Below are 18,922 nucleotides of genomic sequence, written 5' to 3' on the forward strand. Positions count from 1 at the left end.
GAACAATACCAAAAAGAGGAGCTAGAACTCCAAGAGATGTGTTGTCGAGACTGAAGAACTCTTCAGCCTCGATCCCTATATATACTCCTACTTAGGAAGCTTCTCGAGCTACTTCTATTAACTAAGAAGCTTCTAGAAGGTTCCAGAGGCTTCTTTTCTAAAAGGTTCTATAAACTTCTCGAGCTACTTCTATTAACTAGGAAGCTTCTAGAAAGTTCCAGGGGATTCCTTTCTAGAAGCTTCTAGAAACTTCTCTTCTAGAAGGTTCCAAAGACTTCCTTTCTAAAAGCTTCTAGAAACTTCTCTCTAAAAGGTTCCAGATGCTTCTCTTCTAGAAGGTTCCAGAGGCTTGTTTTCTAGAAGGTTCTAGAAACTTCTCTCTAAAAAGTTCTAAGGAATATGTCCCTAACAACTTCATGTATCACGACAATAGAATGGGTGATTCAAGTTCTTGAGCAGTATTTCAAGTGTATCATTAATAATGATCAAGATCATTGGACAACTCTTTTGCTATTGGCAAAGTTTGTGTACAATAATTTGATACATTCTTCTTATCAACAAAAACCTTTTTTTTTTCCAATTATGGTTATTATCCATAACTTAATACTTTTGACATTTTAAAAGTTGATAATCATATGGAGAAGATTTGACAAATTATTTATTAAAGTTACATGTAACAATAAAGGTACAGTTAAAGAGAGCTCAAGAATGACAAAAAATTAATGTGCATGCCTATTATAAGAAACAATTACAATTTAATATGGATGAAGAAGTATGGCTACTTTGTCGCAATATCAAGAGTATTCACCTTTGTGACAAGTTGGACTATTATAAGCTTGGACCTTTTTTTTATTTTTGATCAAATCAATCTTATTGCTTATTGATTACATCTATTAGGGTCTATGAAGATCCATCCCATCTTTCATGTATCTCTTTTTTAACCATATAAAATAATGAATATCTTAGAAAGAAGACAAATGCCACCTCCTCCTATAAAAGTGGATTATAATCAAGAGTTTGAAATAGAAGAAGTTTTAGATTTAAGGTGACATCAAAATAGGTTGGAATATCTTGTTCATTGGTACGGATATGATATTAATAAATGTACATAGGAGCCAACAAAGAATCTTAAAAATTGAACAAAGAAAGTTGAGGCTTTTTACTAATGACATCCATCAAAACCAAGAAATAAAATTGCAAGATCTATAAAAGATGATGATCGCTCCTTGTAGAATTTGTTCTTAGAAGGAAGGATAATATCATGGACATACATACTTATTCTAATATTTACCTATATAATTAAGTAGAAGTAAATAAAAATAGATTTATTTCATAATACTTTCTAGAATAGCTTTCTTGAAGTTTCATAGATGTTGCTTTGACTTTACATGTATTTGTAGTTGATTGATAAGTTAGAAACTTGGTCAATAAGTTAACCACATATTAGTAGCTTGGAAAATAAGTTAACAATGTGGCACACATATAGAAAACTTGCCTTGTAAGTTAAGATATGTGTCTTACAAAGTCAACACGTTTTGGAGGTCCAATAAGTTAATACTATGTAGCTCCTAGTTAAGAATATATATAAATGCAAGAATGAAGCCTTTTCTTATTACATCTTTAAAGGATCTTATCATAAAACATACTTCTACTAGATATTAAATTGATGCCATGTCCAACTTAACTTAACACTAATTTGGGAGCTTACATCTTTTTTAATGTACTTATATTGGATTTTGTTGGTGAATCTATATTCTTCTTTCTCTTACAAAGCTTATATTGAAGCTTGTAATTGTGTTGTCATTGTTGGATTTGAGTTTGTTGGCACCATTGCTATCTTCCTATCTTATATACTTAGTTTTGTAGATATAAGTTTCAAACATTGAATTTAGTATTTGGATTGAATCTAACAATAACCATATCCCTCAATTTACAAAGTCAATATTGTATTGCTAATTTTGAATTCCTATCATTGTCAAAATTATTGAAATTTATAAACTAAAAGATGTACTTATTCAAGGTTGGAAGTTATAAAAGTATATAATTTATTGTGATGTTTCCTATAGACATTAGAAATAGTAAGTAGGTTATTAGAATTACTTTGGCATAGTAGTTGGATCACATATCAATGACTGGTTAGACAAAGCTCAAATTAAGCTTAAATTGATCTAGTTCATAGTAGATGTATCTAAAACATTACATTCAGTATGATAGATGGATATAAAAAACAAAGCTTGAGATCAGTCTTAGAGACAAAAAGAATAAGAATCTATAGCAAATAGGCTATATTGTAGCACATTCTAGCTCTCTACATCAGTAATAAGTCCTCTACAACTTGCGAAAAAAATATTTGCTTGTAATATATAGAGCATTGAAGTGGACAATAATAAGAGTAAAGAAGCGATTTGGTTCTTTGATTATTGGTCATTGGCACAAGTAGTGGTGCAAAATATACAAATGTATTTGAACAATATATATTTTTTTAGTTATTTTTTATGTCATTTTTTATTGTAATTATTAATTTTTTGATTAAAATCAATGATTATTGTTGAAATTATTTAAATTCTGTACTTAAAATAATACTTACTTAGCAACTTATTAAAAGAATTCATAAAAAATAAGAATTGAGGTTATATGATTGTTGTTAGAATTAAGTTATAATTAACTTAAATATTTTTAAACATGTGAGACTTCTTATTATTTGTAAATTATAAGTATTATAATTTTTTGATGTATAATTTATAATTATTATAAATAAAAATAAATTTTATTAATTTTTTTATTAATTTTATTTTGTGTTGATATTTTTTTAATTTTTTGAAGATACTTTTTGAAAGAAAATCTATTCAATTTATTTTTTCTTATATTAAATAGAAAAAAATATAATTAATTTAATATAGTCTATGTTTTATATTTAAAACTTTTTTATAATTTTTTCACAAACAAAGGGATAATATTAAAGTATTTGTATATATATATATATATATAGAGAGAGAGAGAGAGAGAGAGAGAGAGAGAGGTATTATAAATTAAACCTTGATAAGGAATCTATAAATTTTACATTGATTCTCATATTATAATAAAAATTGTAAATCAATATGATAACAACATTATTCATTACAAATCATTGTCTTTTAATATATTCTTTATAATATAATGGATGTGATTTTTTAATATATAGAAAATATCATAAATTTATATATATTTTGAAATATAAATGTAATAATAATAATAATAATATTAAAAATACATTTGCTTTGTTTACTACTACAATGAACTTCAAGATTAATTGGTTATTAAATATAGAGATAGTAGAAGTTTTGTCAACAACTATATTACTTCATGTGACAATTTCTATACCAAATCATCAAAGAAATAAAGTTATGTCCACCAAAAACAAAAAATTATTCTATTTGAAAAACTACATAGTTTTAGAATTTAGGTTTTAGTAATTATCAACCAAGTACAACTTTCAATTCAACTTTAAGTGAAAACATATTAAATTTTATCATCTCAAGTCACACTAATTAAAACACTGTCTACTTGACTTATAATTTATGAGTTTTTATAATTATTTGAACTTAAAGATTTAATATTAGACAATGTAAATGTATTTCTAGTAAAATTTTGTTATATGTACAAAACAAACATAATACAATATTTGTAGCAATCAACAAAGTTCAAACCTTACAACAAAACAATTATTTTATGTGTACATTTGTGTAAACAAAGTAAAAAATTATGATTAATTTTTGTGCAAAAAAAAAAAAAAAAAAAAAAAAAAACTTCTTTTGATAGAAGCTTAAAAATATCTTTCACCATCTTTGGTTTTTACTTTTTAATATATTTGCTGTAATGGTAGAATGAATCTAAACTTAATCATTTAATTTAATAATTCTTATTTATTTTTACACCAATACAATAAAAATTACCTTGAATACTCATTAAAAAACCAATATCTCTGAAATTAAAGAAATCTTCTAGAATATATACCTTAAACTATTAAGAAAAAAAATCTATTTAATACCAGCCACTCACTCTGTAGTCTCTGGGTGGAACCAGACCATCAAATCTAAAAATATATACAATATATATATATATATATATATATATATTTGCCCACAAGTTAGACCATGAAATTATAAATAAATGTACTAGTAAATATAAATGTTAAAAAATTATAAAAGAAAAAGAAAAAGTTGTTCCCACTGCTCTTGCTTTCAATTCAAGATCAAACCATGATCACGCCTCCTTTGCACTCTCAGATCACATAATTTGTGAAGCAACTGCAACCTATTTTTGCACAAATAACTGCTGAACCCAATTTGTGGAAGCTGCAGCTCATCCTCCTCTCCCTCCTGCTTAAAAATCAGTATGATTCCATGCTTTAAAGCATCGTGTACTTCAAGTTGCAGATTGTGCGTTAGGTTCATCCACTTGAAGCCTTGTGGGAGTTGCAGCTTCTGTATGGTGAGAGCATGTGTGGCTCAGGACTGGTCCTTGTAGAGGTCATGCTTGCATTGCGGGAGGGTGTAGATCAGGATGGAATGTGCACTGGGTTAGCGCATTTTGCATGAATTTGGGGAATAGGGGCATGGTGCTTTCGTCATCTGTCATAATTTTCCCTGTGATTTTGTAAGTAGTAACCGAGAAGTACTGTACCCCCAGTTCCTGAAAGTACCACTTGAATTTTTGCACAGCTCAGAATCTAAGCGTTGTCTGTGGCAGGCTCTTATCAATCTTGTCATTCACTTTGTACAATTTTTATCTCGAGGTGGGTCATTGTACATTTCTTTTTCTTGAGTTAAGCAAGTTGCCATGGTAATAACCCTAAATTGATCTTGACATCAGACCATGATTAAAGGTTGCTGTAAATCTGAGATTCCTGTCTCACTGTTCTTCACATTATTAGGTGCTGCAAGTAGTTTTTATGGGTATGTGCCAAATTGTTTGTATCTGAAATCATTCATGTGGAAATTAAGCTGTTTATTGCAATCTCGAATAGCCCATTCAAACCTCGGAATTGTTCAGTGGAGGTGAAGGGCAAACAAGCCAAGGACGGAATGATTATCGTCATGCATGGAGAATACTTTTCTTAAGTTGAGCAGGTGAAGCGTCTATGATTCCTACAGAATTTGAAATACCTTCTGAACACAATTTCAACTTTCTGCGTTAATTGTGATTTGTTTTTAAGAATATCAACATGTATCGAAAAGATTTGCTGCTGAAATACGTTCTTGTGCATAAAATCTGGTTGCCATCAAAATAACTGATTTCTAACTAATATTCTTTCAGGGGTTAACATAGAGAGCTAAGGGCTATGTTGCAACATTGGCTACTACATTTTCCTGAGGGATGAGCTCATCTGGGTGTGTTGTTAGTTGTGCTCATTTCTGGGACAAGCACACGAGGTGGCTACACAAGCGTTCCTGTGTCAACCCCAGAGGGTGCGGAGGACTTCAGATTTGTGTGGATCTGCTAATCATCGTTGCATGTGAAGCGAGTACAATTTGCTGCGACAGTCGCTGCAGGAAACTTCAAAGCAGGGTATTTCTTATCTGATCAACACCATTGTTTGTGAGCTGCTGGATCGCAGTAGTTTAAAGTATTGACTCTGAAATGCGAAGCTTCGTTAAAAATTTGGGATGAATCTTTTCCTAGATTATTTCTGTAACTAATAATTGCAGGTTCAAATATCACAAATGAGATTCACGTTTAATGATAAGACCTTTATTAGCAGTAGCGTATAATCCAAAACTTAACAAACGTGTGATCCATTTTATTCTTTTCGCACCCCATCATACAATGGAGTAATATGGTAAATATCACTGACACGTCCGAGGTCTTGCATTGAAGACGCTTGGTGCTGTACGGAGTACTGTAGCTCTTGGATATCTTTTCATAAATGAATTTCCTGATCTCGCTACGCTAATGGCACACTTTACATGTCCCCAAATTCTGCTTTATGAAATGTATCCACCCTCTAAAGTCCGTCTGCTGAGAGAAAGTATTACATGTCTATCTACACTGCTGCTAAAGAAGGTATTCACACATCTGCAGCTTATTGACCTTGTGGTAAAGGAAACAGTATCATTTCCGTTTCAAGTACCTTAAGAATATGCCACTACTACTTCTAACACCCCACTTTCCTATTTTCTTATATTTTTTGTGTGCAGTTTCAAAGATACGTAAAAGAATAAGCGATATACAACCGCGAAAACGATCATTGGCACAACGCAAGCCCACATTCGAACCTTCCCCATCGATAGGCTTGAAAGGACCATATGCGAGTCCATGTTGTTGTACCAAATCACTCCTTTCTGCGACGCGAACTCATTGTGCATAATTGCTTCATATGGATACTTGAATATCGACAGGTAGTGGAACCAGATCCAGTACTTTGGAATAGCAGACCTGTGCAACAATACAAGAAGAGGAATGTCAAGTCTTTGAACACGTCGCTCTTTTTGGTTGTGAAATTCTTAGATTGCTTGCACGGTTGGAAAGTTCACCTCAAAATGTACAATCCGGAGAAAAGGTAGAAGAAGGCGCAGATACTTGACACAGTGGGTTGTCCAATGGACATGTCTGGAACTAGACTCGCTACAAACACCACCAAAGCATCGGCCACGTTGAAGGTGAGGAAAAGATTCAGGATATATAAGAGGATTGCGTCCCTTTTCATCACCATGCCCACCAAGAAGTAGGAAATGCCTGTATAGATCAACGCCAAGAGAGCCAAAAATGGTAGCATCACGATGGGCTTGGCTAAGACATAACTTGACGTTCTGTACGCCCCTCGAGATGTCTCACGGATGAAGACCTGCTTCTCCTTCAGAAACACGGGCAATGAATCGATGGCAGTGAAGATGATGTACGCCAGTGTGAAGCTTACGAATCCTTGGCGTTGCATGATTCCCCTGTAGTCCTTCTTCGCGTGAAGGAAGAGAGTTCCTAATATGGCGCCACATAGTACCTTAACAATCAACAGATGTTCGCATGAGCTCCTGGATCAGGATTGTAGCATTCCCTTCGTCACAAGGCTCGCATGTATCCTTCTCAAGAATTGTCTGCAATTAGCATTCGACTGGCTAGAGGGTGCAAATGAAGAGCAGAAAATTGAGATGGGAAGAGCAGTGCACACATACTGCAAGCACCAAACGAATGATGAAGATAGCCGGGGTGCGAAGAACGGACAGCAGCTCTCGGTGCATGAGGATGCCAATCTCCGGGAGGAAAGAATTTGCAAACATGGGTTGTGGGTCCTTCTCTGCAACCACGGGTGCCACTGTTTGAAAGTTGAAGTGCTCTCCGTTCTTCAAAGCATGTGCCTTTCGCTGAAAAAACATTCAGAACACAGCCAACTGTAAACCTCCAGTAAGATCTACGATGAAACCCTTACTAATCGAATACTTAGCGTAGTTAGAACGTTTCAGATCCGAGGATTGCAATTTACTGATTGTGAGTGAGAAGGCTGCGCTGTCGCGAAAATCTAGTTTAATTAGCAGAGACAACGATACAATCAATGCTCAAAACACAACACTTACTTGGTATTCTACAAGACGTTGGAGACCATCTGGATAATCTTGTGCCTCTTCAATGACATCTAACGCGTATTCGACCACATTCACCTGCAAGTCGCACAGCAATCAAGTTACTTGTACATCAATTGAATTGATTCTGAACAAATGAATGCTGCAATCCATTTGAAAGAGTTGGGCCACGAGTTAAAGAGTTCCTCACATGTACTCGCATGCCGGGCTCGATACAGTTGAAGTATGTGGTCATCCCTGAGACTGGCCCGCTGTAGACCACATTACCCTTGGCCATCACCAAAAACTTGTTGATCGTTTGGAGAATGCGGTGACTAGGCTGGTGGATGGTCAATATCACGGTTCGATTACGCACCAGCGCCATTTGAGACAAAATTTGCATGACTTGAAGAGCGGAGGAGCTGTCTAGGCCTGATGTGGGCTCATCCAGGAATAACACTGCCGGGTCATGGACTAAGTCCACTCCAATGGAGACTCGGCGTCTCTCCCCGCCTGACAAACCTCTGACCTGACATGAACCCCGAAGTTGTAATTCCAAAATCTTAGACAGAATTGCCCCAAACCTACAGCTATGTTTTCCTGCAACACTTGTTAGCACTCGACGAATTCAGTCGTGCAGAAGTACACATCTACAAGCTACTGATGTGAATGAGAAGCTTTTAGAGATGGTAAAGAACATGGATAAGATGTTTCTGGCACCTTCTGGTCTCCAACATTTGTGTCCGCACACGCAGTGAGTCCAAGCATCTCAATTAGGGCTTTCACGCGCTCCCGTTTATCCTTAAATTTCATGGATCCTGGAAGCCTGAGCCGCGCGCTGAACATGAGAGTCTCTCGTGTTGTTAAGTACGGATGCAAAGCATCGTCCTGTGAGAATCGAACACAAGTGTTCAGTATTTAAGGCAGAAAACTTTTTCTTTTCAATCAGCGTTTGAGATTTTCCAAATCTCTACGAGATGTCGATACCCACAAGAATTGGATGTGTGCGAGCCATACCTGCATAGCGTATCCAGAGATGCGCTTGAATGCCGAAGTCATGGGCATCCCATTGACAAGAATCTGTCCTTGAAGGCTGTGGCGGTCAATGCGCCCTGCCAGAGCGTCGAGAAAGGTAGTCTTGGAGGAACCAGAGGGTCCGGCAATGGCCAGCACTTCACTAGGACTTGCTTTAGCTGATACTCTATTGAGCAGGATCCTCTCTCCAGTTACTCCTTTTCCCGTTTTCGTCACAACCTACACAAATTGCCGTCCATATAAGACCAGAAAAACAGCTTCATACTGGAGCGTGAGTTTATTCCTGATTGCTGTTGTCCTTCCTTCTTTCCTGCCTGTCTTCCTTCCTTCCTTCCCTCCCGCAACAGATTGGTGTAGAGGAAATGGAGGCGTACCTTGTAGGTGAGATCGTGAATGGAGAGCTCGTACAAGGCATTCCGATCCGGCGTTGGTGCATGTGCAAGTGGAGATGTGATGAAATTGTAAATCGGGGAAGCTGGGGCCCTACTCGGTGTGGTAAATCCTGCAGCTTCTGTACCACCTCCTCGCGTTCTCCCAGAGGTGCTCATCTCGAAGCTGGAAGCCATCTCTAATCCCCGAAATCTCAACCACCTACAACCTCCGACAAGGGCAGCACACAATTAAGCCTGTTGCTCGCGACCGTCATGTAGATGTAACATCCAAGGAAAGAACTGAATGTCTATGTTCACCCCCCTGTTCACAGTGTTGACAAAGAGAGAGGAGATTGCTACACTGGGGAGGGATTAAACTGCACCTAGCATCGTGACCTTGGATCCAACTTCGTGTCAACAGTGTTCTTGCAGTGGTGCACTGCTGCAGCTCAACTTCCCAGCATATCCTAGCAACCCCGGTGACTTTGGACACCCTTTCTTTGCCAGGATGTACAAGAACCGGACCTGTTCATGCGAGAAAGGATCGTGTATACCGGTGCCCACGAACACGAGGCTGTTTGTGGGTGCGATCAACCGCCAACGTTGCAGATTTGGTTGCACGATCACATCTAAGAGACGGGGAGAATTTTCTTTATATATATATATATATATATATATATATATATTGTAAGAAATAATCTTAGAGAAGCGCGTCGTGGCCACCTACTAACTTATTCAACTTTTTCCTCTTGAATTCAACCGGCATGAAGGCTGACCCACAGAGGTCGAGTTACTCCGCCTGCATGGTCGATGGAGAATTGGACGACACCGTACCATCGGAATGCATGCAACGCTCTGCAAAGGCTACAAATACGACAATGCTCAATCAACCGAAGAAATCGGAAAAGCTAGTGGTTGTGACTAATGACCCCACTCCAGACACAAACACACCCACATAACTGCAGCTTTCCTCACTAGGTCTCGCCTTTTTGCAGGGGCATCGTTCAAGAGTTGACCGCAGGGATCAGATATCTTCTGCCACGAGCCACTCTCGAGTGACGCAATCAAGGCTACTCCGATGCCCCGTTTTCAAACCGATCTCGTAACTAGATTAACTCACTTGTTTGATTCCTTCACACACCCCAACCATCGATGCTAGTGTCAACAATCTCACTTATCAAGCTCTTTTCAAGTCCCGTTTGCGACGGTATCGAGCTCTGCAAAGTCTAGAATAAAGTGCAAACACGCTACAAACAAACCTCAACGACAAGGAGCCAAGTTATCACCATGAGCTTTTGACAAACACAGAACGTGCATATTTTACCTCCCCGGCAAGCTTGTGAAACCTCCGAGCAAGAATCAGCTCTCCTGTAGCTCTGTCCATGAATTGTTGTTGTTGTTGTTGTTATGATTGTTCTTATATCTTTCGGCTCTTGCTGTTTTGTTTTTGCTTTTACTGGTGTGAATTGAGTGAAGCATGGCACAGTACTCCAACCACATACGGGCCAGTCTTTCAACGTCAAGACTAATCGGACACAGAATGCCTTAATCTTCATGTGGTTAGTTAGCTCAAAGACCTCTGGAGTCCAAACGGTCCACATTAGGCACTTTGTGGCAGGTGCTGACCTGAAGATGAGGTCATATTTCACTGATTTTTTGATGTTTTAAGGATAGATTTTTGTAAAGATACAAACAAATATGTTTGTGTGTGTGTGTGAGGCTTGTAATGTTGATGGAGTTGTATTAAGTTGTATTAAGTGTTACTGAAGAGGTTTGTGTTTTGTCTCTTGTCTTGTTTTATGATGTGGGTGTGAATGTGCAACAAAACTGTGGACCATCAATGAGGCCAATCAGTACACGTTTTTAACAAAAAGCCTAATGTTTGATCAGGATTGCCAAGGACGTAGCCCATTCGTTTACCTGAACTTCTGTCAATTGTAGTCGGTTTTCCAGTGTTCAGGTTTTTTATAACATAAAAAATATTCGAGCTTTCTATAGGATTCTTGGTCTAGTATACTTAAATTTACAGCTCATGGTCTTTTGTATGCAAAAAAAAAAGGTGACTAAAACCAAAAACATTCTCATCATTATTGAGCATGAGCAAAAGAAAAGTCTACTTTTTTTCTTGAATTTTTATGTTCCTATTTGTAGCGTTGTGTCCGGTTTCTTTATAGAATTTTAATCAGTCTTATTTCTACCAAAGCTTGTTCTCATAGTTATGAGCTGGGCAAATGATAGCACAGCACAAAAAGGTACAGTTACTTTAAGTGGATAATGCCACATTTCTGTAAAACCCACCTAGAAAAGAATGTAAACTGTGTGTATGTTGTAATCAAATACTCCTCATGAAGAAAAAGAAATAAAAGAAAAAAGGGAAGGAACTAGTATGCAACAAACCAGACAATTGTTTTAATATCATAAACCTACTCAGATTTCAGAAATTTAAAGGTTTTTCATGGATTACATTCTTGGATTTTTATGAAAAATAAATATATTACTGCGTTGTTTTCATGGGTGGCATGAAACCCTTAGTGGAAGTTAATGCGTAGTACCATGGGGTGGGTTTAATAAATAAGAGGCAAGGGAAGCTCTCAGACTCTGATGGGCCATCAATGCATGAAGTAGTTCGGTGTGAACATGCTAACAACTCCATGTGTCCTCATGTTCCAGGTTCTGACTCCCCAACAATGAGTCCCAATAAATATAGTAGTATTGTGCATGTAAGTATACGCATTTTTTTTATTTAATTATACTTATTTAATTATGGTATTCTCCCTGTTGAGGTTTAAATGGACGTAACTATAATACCCAGATCTTAGAGAATCAATCTAAAACAATATTATTAATCATTGGCATTCTTATTGAAGAATCTTTCGATGACCATGATTCTTTACAAATATTTTATTTTGGTTTATTTTTAGAAAATTGAGAGTTTCCAACTACTAGTGAACTTTTTTATTCTTTTATTTTAATCAGATGATTCCAGGATACCTGAGCCTGATATTTGCGGTAGTGTATTGAATTTATGGGTTGGTATGAGGAATTGTACCATTTGAGGAAAATGCATTTGTCAGTCCTCTGTAGAATTGTGCTTTTTTGAAGTCAAGGACATACAAATGAGTACTTTGCAGTATTGTTTTTTTTTTAAATTTTCCCTTTGAGTCAATATTGAGGAATTATGGAGGAGTTGGGTGAATGGTGGATTTGTCATCGGAACCTGCACGGCTTGCAATTTGTCCTTTTTCCACTGAAACTAAAGGATCCGTTTTGATGAATGAATCAATGAGTAAAGACCATGTTTGTTACAACAGCATGAAAGTTGGATAAAATAAGGAAAAAAATCACTAGATTGGTAGACTTTGTTCAAATGTATTACGCCATGAACATTCTGTTCTTAAGCTACTACCCTTGAGTGGATATAGAGAGACTGATCAATGAATAAAATTACAAACGTAGTTGTGAACAAGTAAATTTAGAGGTACTCTATTGTATGATTAGATTGAACACTTGAGTGACATTGATCAAGTGAAAATGATATTTATTTCCTTGTTACAGTGGTACAATATGACTATGCAATAGTACTAAGATGCTGTATGGATTACATGACTTATATTTAATATGTTTGTATTAACAACAATCAAAAAGTGTTTTTAGAAAATAGTGTATAAGTTTAAAAAGTATAACTTCACGAAATTACATTGATAAGATTCAATATACTTTGAAGTCCAAGTATTGTTGAAATTCTAAGTAATGCAATGCTTTGAGAGCTTGTGATATTGTAAGAAGATGTGATATTGTAAGAAGCTTGTGGTAGAGTCAATTCTAAATAAATTATTGTCCTTAACAAATGATAACAAATCATCATTTTGTAATTATATGTGAAAGAAAAAAAAATTAAGAATATGAAATTTTCAATTTTTACTTTCTTGGGATTAAGAAAATTTTGAATGCCATGAACTAGTACTGTATTTTCTCAACTCTATCCTAGCCTAGTCTTGTATAAGTTACTCCCTGCAATGAAGTAATTCATTTGTGCCAAAAAAAAAAAAAAAAAAAAAAAAACAAGTACTGTATTTGCAATGTTAAGGTGCAGAAGTAACTTAAGGAGGCTCACAACAAACCTTGACGTGTTTACAAAAGACTGCCAAATGTTATTTAATGCAAGAATTAAACATCTACATACTTTTAACAATTGTCAGATTTGTGAAGAAGTTATATTTGATTACAAATACCAAGACAGTGGTAATAACTGCTAACAACTAAAGATATCTGGATTCAACACCATACGAAAACTTTTAAAGCAACCCAAAGTTTTTAGAAATAGTTGAGATGTTTTTTTTTTTTTTTTTTTTTTTTTTTCCTTCTTTCCTTTTTTCCTTTTTTTTTCCTCCGTTGTTTCATAAGATTCTTTATTCTTTATTCTTATTCTTATTTTTTATTTTAAATATATTTTCTTCTGAGATTATTGGCACGAACTGTGGAGTTGAGCATTCGTTTCATTACAAACAAAAGTCACCAGTCCCACTTTACTGTGACACCAAACCCATCTTCAGTGTTTTTATAATAATAATAATAATTTAATAGATACTTTGATGCGTTGTGTTGGTGGTATCAGGAAGCTGCCGAGGCTCCAGAATGACACCTGGGTCGTCCTGCCAAGGGGCAGCAAATCTGCTGCTTCGCTTAAGTGTGAATAATTTATGCCTCTTCGTCGTTGAGATGCACACTTGAACCTCGAGTGATCAGCCGTTTGGTGCGTTAGAATTGTGAAGTCTAATCATCACAGCTGGACATGATTCAATGCACCCCCACCCAGTGACTGTAAATTTATCCATGACGACGAGAACGCCCCTTCAATGGCTCTGGCCGCTTGATCATATCTTCTGCTGTTGAAGGCTCAGGTGAGACCTGCAGACAGCTTGCTCAGCACTGAGATTGACATGAGTCGCTACACCTCACTTGAGAAGGTGAGAGCCTTTGAGTAAGTAAATGAGGGTGTGCACAGTAGAAGGCTAGAGTTGGATCGTGCTCAGGTAAGCCTAAGCTTAAGTGATGGAAGTCTACTTGTCATATCTCACTCTTTCTTACTCTGTGAGTGAGTGAGTGAGTGAGTGTGAGGGTGTGTGTGTGTGTGTGCGTAAGTGATGCTTTTTAGTACAGTGATGGAGTCAAGATCATTGTCACATGAGCTCATGATTCTCCTCTTGGCTTTTCTAGTAGTTGCTGCGCTTGTGATCGAGCTCCACTGACAGGTCTAATACACGGCCAGCCTCGCACTTGCTTTTCCAGTCAGCCATCCGACTGTGATATCCTCTGTGAGTTGTAGTCGCACAGTTTTCGCAGAGTTCGCAACCCAGACAAGGACGCCTTTTGCAGCCAGGGGTCTTGCAATGCATTGGAGTGAGAAACAGGGAGAACTGTTGTTGTGGGTGTCATTGTTGAGGTGTTTCATGGTGTGACTATGCCTTGAGTGATATGCGAATTCAACAGTGAGCTTGAGATGGGAGACATGTACGAGATTTCGAATGAAGTCACCAGACAACGGCCCGTTTTGCTTGGCCTTCGCAGCTTTCCTCCAGCGGGCATGGCCGGGTCTCCCTCTCCTGCTTACCAGGCCCGCCTCAGTCTCTTAAACTCCGCTGTTGTGTTCCCTCCTACTCCAGCTAGGGCTGTTCTCTATGACATATCTGTGCACAACCTAAGTTATAAGGTGAGAGTGCTCGCTTCTCCGACTTTCCCTTCATGAAGAAGAGGAACTTCAGTTGTTTTCCAGCTTCTTAGTTCACTGCAGTCTCTATGTTTGCTGAAGTTTTAATCAGGAACGTGGAGATTGGACGTCATTATTGGTATGGTTGTTCATGTAGGTAATTTCAAAGGACAACAACGAGAGAATATTGCTGAACAATGTCTCCGCTCGTGCGAACCATAGTGAAGTGCTGGCAATTGCGGGGCCTTCTGGGTCATCGAAAACCACCTTTCTTGACGCTCTGGCAGGGCAGATTCAGCGTAAGAGTTTGAAGGGTCAAATTCTAGTTAATGGCAGGACGATGGATTCAAACTTCAGACGCGTGTCAGCGTATGTCACTCAGGTATGTGTTCGACAAGAGGACAACTCTAAGGTAGCGCGCAGTTACAGTCGATCAGCCTTTTGTCATGTACGAGATATGGGAATGTTCGCTTGTTGAAAAAAAGTTGCAATTCCACTACAGGATGATGCGTTGTATCCAACCTTGACCACGCGGGAGACGCTCATGTTCAGTGCGCGGTTGCGACTTCCAAGCAGCATGACGATAGAAGAGAAACGCAAACGTACAGAATTTCTAATTGAGATGCTTGGTCTCAAAGAATGTGCTGACACGTACGTCGGTGATGAGAAGGTAAATACACATACAGTATTAAACTACGAATCTCAGCTTAAATGGCCTATACCAAAAAAAAAAAAACTTTCAGTACTGGGAGGCAGTCAGAAAATTCACATCAATCTCGACTCTTGGCTTTATTTCGGCTGAGAGTCGATCTACATTGATGAATCGTACTCTGGCTATCTATACCAGAAAATCATGATAATTTAATCTGTTGATCGTGACAGATGAGGGGTGTTTCGGGTGGAGAGAGACGCCGAGTCTCTATTGGAGTTGATCTCGTACACGACCCAGCAGTTTTGTTTCTTGATGAACCCACGTCAGGCCTAGACAGCACATCTGCTCTTCATGTTATGCAAATTTTGTCTCAAATGGCGATAAAACGCAACCGCACTGTAATCGTGACTATCCATCAGCCCAGTTACCGAATCCTCGATACAATCAATAACTTCTTAGTGATGTCCAGAGGGAACGTTATCTACCACGGCGACGTCCCACAGATGGAGGTTTACTTCAACAACCTCGGGTACACTATGCCAGAAAATGTGAGCAACCTCACTTCGTTAACCGCTTGCAAACCTCAACCTAGCGGTCACGATGTTAGCTATGTCGGGTACTAACACCTATGACGAACAGTCGCTTATTTCAACATTCACTCATTACTGGCTTTACATTATTTTATAGATGAGCGTGGTGGAGTATGCTTTGGACATCATCGAGAAATGTCAAGACACACATGAAGGTCTTGCTTCCCTGGTTGATTGTCAGGTAACCCTCGTGTCTGGGTCAAGTTACTCATGGTGTCCAATCATTTGTTTTGAGCTTTCGCCATTCCAGCATTGATTTTCTTACAGTTCCATCTGTTTCTGATCTATTAAGGTGAAGTACCAACAGTCAAAAGAGGCCCTGATGCCACTGCCACTTGGAAGCCCAACCAATGTTCCCCAAGCAATCGACACTTCCACCCCCGCTTTTGCTACTTCAATCCTCTCAGAAATGTGGGTCCTGGGAGTCAGGTTTTTTCTCACGACGTTCCGCTCGAGGCTACTATTTTGGACACGAGTCAGCCTTTCGGTGAGTCTTACCACCACTTCATTCCAATTTCAGTCAAGCAATTTTGAGCTCTACCTTAATCAGGGTTTAGCCTCAGATTGAGCTCTGGTTGCATTCAACACCCCCAAACCTTGACATTCGGTGTATCATTCAATGTGTAGATTGTGGCGGCCTTGATAATGGGGAGCCTCTTCTTCAACTCTGGCTATGACTACACGGGCATCCTCCAACGCACAGGGTTCTTCAACTTCATGCTTGTCACTCTTATCTTCAGTTCCAACGAAGGCCTACCCATCTTCCTGAGAGAGCGTCACATCTACATCCGTGAATCCTCACGTGGCGCATACAGGACGTTCTCATTTGTGCTAGCCCAAGCAATTGTCATGCTGCCCTTCCAGTTGCTGATAGCTGTAATCTTCTCGTCGATTTCTTACTTTATGGTCGGGCTTGTCGCAAAAGCAAGCGCATTCTTCACCTTCGTCCTCATTTCCTTCCTCTCCCTCAGCGTGGCCAACTCCTTTGTCACTTTTGTTGCTAGCGTGATGCCGGACGAGAGCGGTGGGCAGACTATTGTCCTGGCCGTATCTGCAATGTACTACTTGTTCTCGGGCTTCTTCGTGCCAAGGTGAGTTACTAAATCAACCCGATCTCCCATGTACAACCATTTTTCCAGGAAATTTTGCTGGCTAATTTGGAATATCAATCAATGCAATAACCTCAAGGACATCTCTTAACACAGATCTGGCATCCCGATGTACTGGATATGGTTCCACTACCTCTCCACATTCAAATACCCTTTCGAACTGCTTCTTGCAAATGAATACGGCCATCTACGGGAGGTGATGTGGTTCTTCGGAGTGGACTCAAAGACGGTGCTGAACTATTTCGACACTGGCAAAGTGCTAGGCCGTCAGTGGATCAACTATACGGTCATGGTGTCCTTCATTGTAGGCTACCGAGTGCTCTTCTACTTCTCCCTGAGGTTCTTCACCAAAAACCTCCGAAAGTAGCCAACCAATCTAGCAGCAGAGGGTGGCACTTGTAATTGGCAAACCATCACATTACCCAAGCATAAACCATCAACTTTATCTCCGCATTCACTGTAATTAATTGATTCCAGTTTGTGATTAGGCATCCACCCATCTCCAATTGTTTTGTATGGCAATCGTGATCTGTTTTTTTGCTGTTGACACGCCCATCGATCCACTGATGAATAATCAGATAACAATGTTGACAGAAGCGTAGTGGTGTCGAAGCACTGCTCAAAGGCCTGAGAGCTCCAGAGCTCATCAATGCTGACATAGACTCTGTGTTTCGGTGTTCGATTGAGGTTGAGCCACTGGAAGCAGATTGCCTGGCATGAGAGGTAGCGATGGTGAGCATTTAATTCGCGTGATGCCGTTGCGTTGCAGGAACTGGGGCACTTTGCAAAAGCCTGCGAAAGTCTGCAAGGCTCTGAGTTCATGAGTTGCCCACAAAACGGCTTCTGATTCAACACAAACTGGACACCAAATGTGCAGATGATGTAATGAATTCTCACGTATGATGTATAGATGATGATAATGGTTCGAATTACTAGTTTTTCAAATATTCTAGATAAGTATGATCACTACAACTTTTATCTTGTATCAACATGTTTTTCATTTGTTTTTTATAAAATTCAATTCAATTGTATGTATGTGTGTAAAGGTTTTTGAGAAGTGCAATAAGAATTTGTTGCAGTGAGTGGTGTTGAAGTAAACAGAGTATCTGAAGAGCAACTGTCCTTGCTTTGGGGCTGGGTCAAGAGCTAGACAAAAATTGTTTAGAAATAAATATATATATATATATATATATATATATATTACTTATCTATCCAATTTACATTTCATGTATATAGTATTAAAAAAGCTTTCATCAAGATCTTTTTGATATGATAATATCTTCCAATCTTCTTTACAATCTCTCTATGTCTCTCTCATTTGTGAGTTGATTATATTGTTATTGTATAGTATTGTCTTATATATTTCTATTCACCTTCTCTCTCTTCTAGCTCTAGTAATGTAATAACATTATACATATTTTTTTTTATTTTTTATTTTTTATTTTTTTATGTAAGTTATTATCTTGTATAATTAAAAAAATTAATCTCTTGCTAAATCTTGATCTATTTCTAAAGATAAATTAATAGTTTTATTTACTCTAAAATTTCTAATATCCTCTCTTTTCACTTTATTTTTTTTATTTACAAAGTTGATATGACAATCTTAAATAGAATTGATGTAGCTACAACCATGCCAAATTTGTTGCAAAAATAATAGACAACATTTTTCTAAAGTAATTCTTCTTAAATAGTACTCCTAGCACTTGTTATCTATTTTTAAATATTATTTTTATAAAATATATGACTGATATATTTAGAAAAATATTAATTTTATCCACTTCAACCAAAGACAGTTTTTGTCTTTACTAAAACATCTATCAATTTTTTTTAAAGATTTGGCATCCTCAAAATCTTCTCTTCTTATTATATCTCTCTTATCAATCATTTTTCATAATTCAACAAATTCTCTTCAATATAATCACCAAT

General features: G+C 37.6%; 2 protein-coding genes and 1 long non-coding RNA gene across 14 annotated transcripts; 2 read left to right on the forward strand and 1 right to left on the reverse strand.

Annotated features, from left to right (window-relative positions):
* Positions 1-4,220: 4,220 nt before the first annotated feature.
* LOC149986645 (uncharacterized) lies at positions 4,221-6,416 on the forward strand. 10 transcript variants are annotated; one of them, XR_016499993.1, is made up of 5 exons: positions 4,221-4,470; positions 4,729-4,774; positions 5,032-5,108; positions 5,296-5,547; positions 6,177-6,416. It is a non-coding gene; the product is annotated as an uncharacterized LOC149986645 (long non-coding RNA). The 10 variants fall into 10 exon arrangements; XR_016499989.1 differs by having other exon boundaries at positions 4,231-4,470; positions 4,701-4,774; positions 5,006-5,108; positions 5,382-5,547; XR_016499987.1 differs by having other exon boundaries at positions 4,231-4,470; positions 5,006-5,108; positions 5,382-5,547.
* On the reverse strand, positions 5,759-10,351 carry LOC112275337 (ABC transporter G family member 6). Of its 2 annotated transcripts, none has more exons than XM_024505629.3 (9): positions 10,263-10,351; positions 8,942-9,158; positions 8,550-8,786; positions 8,253-8,420; positions 7,744-8,061; positions 7,548-7,631; positions 7,149-7,337; positions 6,513-6,976; positions 5,759-6,414 (listed from the first exon to the last, which is right to left on the reverse strand). In XM_024505629.3, exons 2-9 carry the CDS (start codon positions 9,131-9,133, stop codon positions 6,150-6,152), a joined length of 1,917 nt encoding a protein of 638 aa, XP_024361397.1. In that variant the 5' UTR covers positions 9,134-9,158; positions 10,263-10,351; the 3' UTR covers positions 5,759-6,149. The 2 variants fall into 2 exon arrangements, with proteins under 2 accessions (XP_024361397.1, XP_024361396.1); XM_024505628.3 differs by lacking the exon at positions 10,263-10,351 and adding an exon at positions 9,322-10,159.
* Positions 10,352-13,859: 3,508 nt separating this feature from the next.
* LOC112274721 (ABC transporter G family member 10) lies at positions 13,860-17,489 on the forward strand. 2 transcript variants are annotated; one of them, XM_024504427.3, is made up of 9 exons: positions 13,860-13,971; positions 14,156-14,648; positions 14,803-15,027; positions 15,148-15,315; positions 15,528-15,845; positions 15,985-16,068; positions 16,180-16,374; positions 16,515-16,978; positions 17,093-17,489. In XM_024504427.3, the coding sequence occupies exons 2-9, from the start codon at positions 14,439-14,441 to the stop codon at positions 17,361-17,363; spliced, it is 1,935 nt and encodes a 644-aa protein (XP_024360195.1). In that variant the 5' UTR covers positions 13,860-13,971; positions 14,156-14,438; the 3' UTR covers positions 17,364-17,489. The 2 variants fall into 2 exon arrangements, with proteins under 2 accessions (XP_024360195.1, XP_090102334.1); XM_090246208.1 differs by having other exon boundaries at positions 13,863-14,648.
* Positions 17,490-18,922: the final 1,433 nt, after the last annotated feature.

The sequence above is a fragment of the Physcomitrium patens genome, chromosome 22 (assembly GCF_059467195.1).
Source record: "Physcomitrium patens ecotype Gransden chromosome 22, ASM5946719v1, whole genome shotgun sequence".
Taxonomy (NCBI): domain Eukaryota; kingdom Viridiplantae; phylum Streptophyta; class Bryopsida; order Funariales; family Funariaceae; genus Physcomitrium; species Physcomitrium patens.

Coding starts and splice junctions, on each gene's coding strand:
- LOC112274721 (XM_024504427.3), top strand. CDS start 14,439: ATGGGAGACATGTACGAGATTTCGAATGAAGTCACCAGACAACGGCCC. Junction 15,846..15,984: donor GGTACACTATGCCAGAAAAT/GTGAGCAACCTC, acceptor ATTATTTTATAG/ATGAGCGTGGTGGAGTATGC. Junction 16,375..16,514: donor GGACACGAGTCAGCCTTTCG/GTGAGTCTTACC, acceptor TTCAATGTGTAG/ATTGTGGCGGCCTTGATAAT.
- LOC112275337 (XM_024505629.3), bottom strand. CDS start 9,133: ATGGCTTCCAGCTTCGAGATGAGCACCTCTGGGAGAACGCGAGGAGGT. Junction 8,421..8,549: donor TCTCTGGATACGCTATGCAG/GTATGGCTCGCA, acceptor CGATTCTCACAG/GACGATGCTTTGCATCCGTA. Junction 6,977..7,148: donor TCATTCGTTTGGTGCTTGCA/GTATGTGTGCAC, acceptor TTGATTGTTAAG/GTACTATGTGGCGCCATATT.